The following is a 10000-nucleotide window of genomic DNA, read 5'->3' as shown; positions in this document are numbered from 1 at the left end:
TTTTGTCCTCTGGTCTTTGTGTTTGAATTTCCGGCCGGCATATGTCTTCATCTCCGTCTTCTCTTCGTGAATATTGAGGATAGAAAAATGTGGACAAAGTAGTAAAGAATATAAAACATAAAAAACGAGAGGGAGGGATATGAGGAAAACGAAAATACAATAAATTGCGTAGATATTTCATTACAAATGTACCATTTAATACTATTCTTCAGCATCTAACATTCCTTTACGAATTCAATATCGTGTACTCAAGCACTACTTGGGAACTTTGTAACATCATTCTTAATGTGAAAGAAATTATACCGAGTGCTTATAACTTATTATAACAGTAAAGGCAAAACCTTGAGCATGGATAATAATAATAATAATAATAATAATAATAATAATTATTATTATTATTATTATTATTATTATTATCATTATTATTATTATCTTTATTATTATTATTATTATTATTATTATTATTATTTGTTGTTGTTTGTGTTATAATACTACTTTCACGTTTATTTATTTATTCATAATCTATTATTTTCCTTATCATTTGTAGTACTGGCAAGCAAGATTCAACATAAACTACCGTACTGGAATACACTTTGTTTTTAAAACAGATGATTAGGAAACCTGTTTTATGCTTCATGTTTCATATACAGATATATATCATTGCACTTTACAATTAGCCCGCAGAGTTAATAACAGAAAATGTGAGTGATAACTACACGAAATTTGCAAACGTTTAAAAATAATGCAAAATTTTTCAAGACACTCCTAGAAATGAATTGATACGATAAAAGAAAAGAAATAAATGGTAATCATTACAAGTAAGAGCTGACTGATTGATTTTGAGTTATCTGGAGTTGCAAGTACATAATTACACATGGCAGCACCTGGACTACATGCAAACTAAAAACAAATCGAATATGGATTTATACTATTGAAAAAAAAAAATCCAACGAACGATATGAAAAATTGAAATAAAAATTATTAATCCTGGGCAAAACAAGGAAGGATATTCTGGAAAAGATCCTCAAAAAGCAATGGAAAACGAGATGACAGTTGAAAATATCATTCACCGACATTACGAGTAGACAGAGGATTTTGTCTAAGAAAAAGATATCAACTCGATGCAGAATATCTACATCCAAATCCATCTTGAAATCATGACAAATTATGTCCTTAAAATTTTCTGTTTTACATAATGTAAACTCTTATTATTAGTTTAATTGGCACTTGAAAAGACACTAATGCGTAAAAAAAATCAAAATGTAGGGAAAATAACGGTATTCGTAAAAGCATGCAATCGATAAACCTCTTACCTGAAGGGCCAGTTGTAATGGGCCATGCAAGGCTGGTCGTTATGGCATCCGGGACAATCAGGGCGGCATGGACGACAGACGTACAGTAAATCGTAAGTTGGATCATTGGACTCCATCTTGCTCTGCCAGGCGACTGAAAATAGGCAAATAACTAAAGATATTTCATAGAAAGACTAAAAAAATTAGCGAACCTAATTACCCAAGATATTATAACCATTTTTTCAGATAATATTGTTTAATCACATATTTTATAAAGTGAGAGATGCCATTCACATGCTACAGAGAATAAGATAAATTTATGATTACACTGTTATTGTATTGTATTATCAAATTTAGATATGTATAAACCAAATAAAAATTTTGATTATGAATGCGGCCATTTTCACAATAAATACTATTAACAACCTATTTTATACAGATCGAAACAAAAACAGAAGAATGCTATAATCGTTACGATCACAGCATTGGATTTACATCGTATTTTATGAGCAGTGTTGCACAATGATATGCAACATAAATTTACTTGGAAATAAATACCCGTATACATAAATAAACAGCGCTCCAGGCAATTACCATACAATTATAATGCCATTTAACCTGAATGCGTAATGTTCTCCACCCAGTTTAAAAGTGCAAAATTAAAAGGAAAAGTAGAAAATATTACTATGAAAAAGTTTGGATTCAAATTAAAAACTAGTGAGCAAAGGATAATCAAGAATTCTATAGCAGAACATTTGACACAAATATACACTCACTGGAATGAATATGATCAACGACTTTCCATAACAAAATAATTAGTAGGTAATAGTGTAACATCACATATAACACCCATTCTTCTACATACTCTTACACTAATCTGTTTTTGTGTGCTTGAGCCCCTTGTATATGTATAGAGATCCCATTTCAAAACAGCTATTTCATAAAAAATGATGGAACCAGTACTGTTCATCTGCATCAACGTTTTCAAGAGTACTGACACGATTATATGTACATGGACATGAACTTTTTATTCCGAAATAAAAATAAAAAGAACAGTATCTTCTGGTCTTTTCTGCAATACCTGAGCAAACATATCCGCATTAGATTTAATAACCAATTATATTGTATCTGTCATGAAGTTACTATCGATAAATCCAACGTCGAACATAAAATGAATTAAAAAATATACATAATAACTTTTTTTAAACAGGATGTTCTAAATACCTGGAAGGACTCTAACATATCTGACGAACTGCCATTAACAATGCTATGAAACGACACCTGAGAACACTAAAAAACTTAATTAAACTGATTATCTTAACTATGATGTTCAGAAAACAACTTCTCAATTTCTCACACACCGTATCTAAGTATCCTATCACATTCTATGGATAAAAGTTAAATGTCAAAACAGTAATTGGGACTTGAGTAACCTGGAAACTAGAAAATAAAACACAAAATTGTATAAAATAAACGATGATATTCCCATGGTAACTTAAAACTAAAAAAACTGTTATTGCTAAAACATTTTCGTAAAACGATAACTAAATTTTAGATTTCATGTCACCACCATGGTGAGTTTTTCTAGCATCTTTCAAAAGAAATATGCATCCCCAGAAATGGAAATAAATTGTATGAATTTCAGTAAAGAACACGCAAAATTAAATGTTACAAAATCTGGACCAAACTGAAATATCAAAGCTTGCAACATTCTAATATAAATATATATATATATATATATATATATATATATATATATATATATATATATATATATATATATATATATATATATATATATAAATATATATATATATATATATATATATATATATATATATATAGAACTTCATTCTATTTATGACAAGAAATTCGTATGAGCCCCAAAATCTTTATCGAATATTTCTGCGTCCATTGCTAAATTAAATTACAATTCAAAAAAAATATTTCATTGGGAAAATGAAAAATGTGATATTAAAGCATTAGCAAAATTATTTGTAGAATAATCTCTTACAAAAGAAAATGAATGCTTTAGGAGAATAAGAAATAACTTGTATTTCAAATACTTTCGTAATCTAATTGGATACTGGAACATAGTAAAAAAGAAATTTTAAAGTCATTAATAGTCAGGCTGCCAAGTGAAAATGTATACATTTAGGTATATACTGTAAGCGATTTTTCTTTTTTTTGGAAATGCATTTTTGAGAGCATCAGAATAACAAATATGACGGAATACACTTTGGCTTCCTTGAACATTTTCTATATATGACGAAATTTCACTGTGGACCATATATCCATTATTATGTATGAACTATTCATAAAGGAGAGATAAGATATAGTCAGACAATAATTTTTATTTCATATTTAATTTCCACTAGGTGTCACTGTATAACAGAAATACATAAATACAAAAAACGAGAAGTAAAAGATTAACCCAAATTAGTGGTAAATTTATATTCAATCAAAAATTTGCATGATGCAAGTCAACAAGCATTCCAAGTTTTGCACATTACTTTTACATATCATAGGATATACTTTAAATTAAATATAAACAAGATCACTCAAATAGTGCAACCCCCCTAAGATCATAAACTTTACATCTCTGTGTATACTATGTCATTATGGCATCATGTGACACTATATATGCATTATGATAATGGATTAATGTAGTACATGTAATGGACTTCAAAATAAAGTATTATATGCTTTAAAAGTAAGGTTAAGGTTAACAGCAAAGTCAACTTTCAAATATTGAAAAGAAAATGCAGGTCATGGCCAATATCACATTCAACTCAAAAAACATGTAAATCAAATTAGAGTGTTTGATCAAAAGATATTCCAACTTTGTGTCTTGCAAAAAAAAAACGGATTTCTGGTTAACAAAACAAAATTCAAAAACTTTGTATAAATATTTATCAATCCTAAACCTCTCAAGAAATTTAAAGGTGTTCACCATCAAGATCATTTTGATGCTGCTTCGCTAAGAATAATAAATAAGGCATTTTTGAAATGTATACGTTTGAGTTTAATGAAAGATTGTAAAAAGCAAACAAGACAATGGATAGGTTAAGTTGAGTTTGGAAATAAAATTGCCTGAAAATACATATAAAAATCAGGCTTTATATACGGTGAGTTATCTCTGTGTTACTGTATGGACATGAGTTGTGGTATGATAATGACACACTATCCAACAGATTTGTAGATTGAGAACAATGCCCTCAGAAGAATATTGCAAGTTAAATGGCATAACAGGATTAAAAATGAAACTATAAAAGAGATTACTCGAGTGCCATATGTGGATGAGATCATGATGAGGGGTAGATGGTGATGGTTTGGACATGGTCTTCGCACTCCCCAAGAGAGATTAGTTCACCAAACTTTTAACTGGGCCCCACAGGGCACTAGAAGAATTGGAAGATCCAGACCCACATGGCTGAGGACTATGAAGCGTGAAGTAGGATATGATAAATGGAGAACTAATGATTTAAAAGCTCAAGATAGAGACGACTGGCGAAATCTACCCGAGGCCCTTTGAGTCAATAGGCGTAGGAGGAGATGATGATGATTATGATACGTTATTCAAATATAGTTTTCATGGGTTCTGTGACCATGTCCTTGTCGTGATTTGAAGAACAATAGACATTACTCAGCGTCTGAATCGTCTGTATCTACGACTGTCTGAGAAGTATTCTCATTTTGACAAGTCTCGCTTTCTTCGGACCAAGTTCACGGAATGGAATATTAAGTTCATCAGTTTTCCCGCCATATTTAGAAATAACCATCTATGGAGGATCTTATTTGTCTGCATATCAAAGTATAATTTGAATATTGGTGAGAGACTCTTTAGCTTTGGAGGATCCCTTTTCTTGGCAATTAGTCGATGCCTGAGCGTGGAAAGATTGCCTCCCGTCTGGTCACCATAGAGACAGACAATTACGTCTGTTCCTGCTCGAAGGACATCGGATTCACTTGCGTTTGAATCGCACTCGACATCGAGGTTGTATTCATTATTCAGAAGAAATTTAGCAACAGACAATTTGCCCTTTCCAAATGGATATGAAACGGAGTCGCATCCCGTTAGCGCATGCAGAGAGAGAGAGAGAGAGAGAGAGAGAGAGAGAGAGAGAGAGAGAGAGAGAGAGTGAGTGTGTGTGTATTGCGCACTTTGGATCTAGATTTTCAACAGCGAATTTATGTCTATGACCGTATTATCATATGTTTTCATTGATATTCGAGATATTACATGGTGTTTCCCCGCAAAGTAAAGCACACACACACACACACATATATATATATATATATATATATATATATATATATATATATATATATATATATATATATATATATATGTATGTGTGTGTGTGTATATATATATATATATATATATATATATATATATATATATATATATATATATATATATATATATATATATATATATGTCATCAAAAACCACGAGAATGTGACTTTTATCATATGTACATTTGTAGATGGTAAGCAATGATGTACACATCATTTCTTTATGTCTGAATAGGCAATTTTCTTCATTAATCAGATAAAGAATGAAATGGATACCTTGTGGCAGATATGAATCTGATAAGGCTCTTTTTGTTATTGAAATTTTCCATGATGATGTCCCTTGGAAGCATTGTTGTGTTGGTTTATAGGTTGTGCTCCTGCATATTTCTCCCTGCTCGACGAAGACGTTCATGGGATTTGATGGGCCATGGTAGATACTTGTCAAATATCACATATGTTTCATGAGGGTGTCATTGCATTGCAAAATTTCTGCAAATATTTTCCACCGTTCTAACTTGTAGCCACTGCACATAATATAGAGCTTCATTGCTACCCACAATTTCAGCACCTATGGCATTCAGTAGACCATCATGGAAAACTGTCAGTTTGTTCACGAGTGTAGTAAGGATGCAACTGGTGCCAATTCACATTGAAACAAGTTTTCAAGTTTTACTGGTCTTTTCCGTGATAAAACCAGCATGCGTCCATACAACTTTGAAAGATCACACATACTTCTCTCGCCTACCTCCAAACCTTTATTTGCTTGCCTCCAAAGTTATAACTTCTCGGTGGGAGTTAAACTGTGTAATCTGATGCCATTCTAACTCCAATCATGAGGACATTGTTAACAATAATGTTTTCAATTGCTACGCAACCACTTGCAATTTTTAGAAGTGGCATTGCCGGATCTGTGAGAAGAAGATTGGTATATTTTTGTACCTCTTCAGTAGGAAATTTCTATCAAATTTGTCAAGTTGACTTCGTTATCAACTTTCCTTTTCTTCGAAAACATTTCTTAGAAGTGCATTCACTTCGAAAGTGTTTTACTTGAAACATCATAACATGGAAATGTTGTCTGCGCGCACTATCTTCGAATGTTATATATGTTAGATATATTTCTATGTTTTCTCATTTCTACTTTATTCTGTCTGATGATATGGCTCAGAATGTTATTAGTTTTCATTAAAAGGCGTAATGAAAATCAGCAATAAAAAGAAAACTCATCGAAACATAAACCAATTTCATTATGGATATTGTTTTTTATTTTCTAGAATCTGAGGTTGTGTTCTATTCCTAGTAAATAGTCTAACCTATTGGTTGAATCTTCGAAAGAGATGACAAGGTTTTTCAGACGTGCTGCACTGACTTTGTATTTGTTTGAAGAATTTTTTAACTCATAACAGATATTCATTCACTCAAAGTTTATTTCGTTCAGTCCTTGTTCCCATTTCAGAGCACATAGAAATTTCTATCCAGTTAGATGTTGAGAAGAAACTTGCTGTATAAATCCTCTGTTCCATCGCTATACTGAATTGTTTGTTTTTGGCAAGTCCATCTCTACTCAGTCTTTGCATGACCCTATATCAATATTAAACTTGGGAACACGGCGTCTTCCTCGCCTGCCAGGGCGTCCGATCCAAGTGTCCTCGAAATAGACGAGAACATTTTCTGCTTCATGGGGAATAATATTTTGATCACTGACCATATCGAACCCTTCGACAACTTTGTTAGGTGGCGGCTATGCAAGAGCTGATACCATGCGGATGTTTAGAGCAAATTGAACATCAGTGTCATAATGTGATTTGAGTCCATATTCATAAACTTTCCTAAATATGATAGAGAGAGAGAGAGAGAGAGAGAGAGAGAGAGAGAGAGAGAGAGAGAGAGAGAGAGAGAGAGAGAGAGGGAGAGAGTTGGCCTGTCAAAGATATTCTACTACGAAGTATTTTCCTCTCCTAGATATTTTTCTTCGAAGTTATAGTATTCGAAGAAATGTTTTTTTAAATTTATTTTTGAAGAATTATTTTCGAAGGACAATCCGTAAGTGCATTTTGTCATCCTCCTTCTCGAAGTGCTCACAAAGAATTTTGTCATAGGCAAGACACAATGCATTACATAAAATACGTGAGAGTACCCACCCAGCTATTTGTTCTTGAGATACTTTATCATATGTACTGTAGGTTGCAAGTTTAATCCCTATTTCAAAAGCGATTTTTTTTTTCAGTACCAATTAACAGATCAATGCATTTCACGCTGACAAAAATGCACTACACGTGTACACGATTTATTCTGGGATATATATCAAAGAATGTATCAAAAGAATTGTTGCAACATTGTTCGACAAAAGACGAAGTTACAACATTAGGTCATAATTGTTATGCCAATAGTGTAGTTTACACTGTCCACAGTTGATGATCATCAATACAAGTGACAGGAGGTTTAAAAAAATTAGAGAAAATTGCAAATGTACGTCACTAAAGAAGGGCCTTTACGTCTTGAAAAAATGACACAAAAATAAACTTACGGCCGTATTATTATTATTATTATTATTATTATTATTATTATTATTATTAGCCAAGATACAACCCTAGTTGGAAAAGCAAGATGCTATAAGTCAAAGGGCTCCAATAGGGAAAAATACCCCAATGAGGAAAGGAAATAAAGAAATAAATAAATGATGATAATAAACTAACAATAAATCATTCTAAAAACAGTGACAACGTCAAAACCTATAAACACCTCAATTCAAATACATATGAATCAGGGAGTAGGCATTTGTTGCAATATATACATATATATATATATATATATATATATATATATATATATATATATATATATATATATATATATATATATATATACATATATATATATATATATATATATATATACATATACATATATATATATATATATATATATATATATATATATATATATATATATATACATATATATAATGGTATGTAAATAAAATTTAGCTTGATATAATTTCTAAACAAATTCTGGTTGACTTTTTAGTGATGTAAATTTGCAAAAAATAAAGGCATGGTGTACAGTGTTTAATTTGCATCTTTAAATATTGCCTGTCATCCTTCATATACTAATTCCCAACATATCAGCCCAGTCAAATCAATAAAAAAAAAATACTTGTATATATCTCAATGTACAGTTTGGTTCAATTTGGCCACTTGACAGCCACACCATAAGTTTACCTGTAGCTTTAAATCAATAGTTCACATGAGTTTAAATGGAAAAATTATGGTAGGTCTATTTATCGCCTTGATAATTCTCTTGTTTTTCGGTGTAAGAATATGCAAAATTTCAAATATAATTTAGGAAAATAAAACTGAACCAAATAAAAATTAGCAGTCTTACGAGAGACCCAACACCTTGCATTATGAAATGACAACTTGACACTCACCTTCGACGAGAGTTCCATTGAAGGTTTTATTCCTGGCGAAGAAATTATCTTTGCAGTGACACTTGTAGCCACCCCTCGTCCATCCATGTCCAGGTGAAAAAGCACACTGGGAAGGGAGACAAGAAAAAATAAAAATTACAATTACCCAATACAAGGAAAATGGTATCGGGTTCATTTTGTAAATTACATTGTGTTATCAATATTTTCTTTTTATGCTCTGCATTAATCATCGAACAAAACTTTCAACTGTGCAGTTAGAAAAAAATATTGAAAAAAAGTATGTACTTTATTATGATCTTCTTTCAAATTCTTCCTTAAAATTAGGCCCGTTTACAAAAATGTCCAAATTGGGCCTATGGGCATAAAAAGTGAATTCTACATAATTGCCAGTAAGTCAATTGTATTGGGCCGGATATCATCCAGTGTAAGAGAATGTAATGGGCTGGAATCCTCGTGAAAATAAATTTGCTTAAAATATAAAGAATTTTCTTAAGAAACACATCTAACTACAGAAAGAGCGTATATATACAGATTATATATATATATATATATATATATATATATATATATATATATATATATACATATAGATACATATATACATATATATATGTATATATATACAGAAGGATAGATAGATATATAGATACTGTACACAATCACACACACACACACACATATATATATATATATATATATATATATATATATATATATATATATATATATATACAGAATGATAGATAGATATATATTGTAGATACTGTATACACACACGCACAAACATATATATATATATATATATATATATATATATATATATATATATATATATATATATATGCTGTGTATATATATACATATATATATATATATATATATATATATATATATATATATATATATATATATATATATATATATATATATATTGTGCGTGTTACGGCTTTTTTGTGAAATCGGTTATTTTGCAAAGTTT

The 10000-nt window shown here is 30.7% G+C and overlaps 1 protein-coding gene across 2 annotated transcripts in view; it reads right to left on the bottom strand.

Annotated features, from left to right (window-relative positions):
- LOC137654605 (probable G-protein coupled receptor CG31760) overlaps positions 1-10000 on the bottom strand; it is a 1168850-nt gene that overhangs the window by 135429 nt on the left and 1023421 nt on the right. For both annotated transcript variants that reach the window (XM_068388385.1, XM_068388387.1), the window contains exons 10-11: positions 9022-9127; positions 1314-1446 (exon numbers count right to left, since the gene is read on the bottom strand). In XM_068388385.1, the coding sequence (XP_068244486.1) occupies positions 1314-1446; positions 9022-9127 (239 nt within the window). The remainder of the gene's footprint in view (positions 1-1313; positions 1447-9021; positions 9128-10000) is intronic.

The sequence above is a fragment of the Palaemon carinicauda genome, chromosome 15, assembly GCF_036898095.1.
Source record: "Palaemon carinicauda isolate YSFRI2023 chromosome 15, ASM3689809v2, whole genome shotgun sequence".
In the NCBI taxonomy this organism is placed as follows: domain Eukaryota; kingdom Metazoa; phylum Arthropoda; class Malacostraca; order Decapoda; family Palaemonidae; genus Palaemon; species Palaemon carinicauda.
This window is presented reverse-complemented; position numbering and strand designations above follow the sequence as displayed.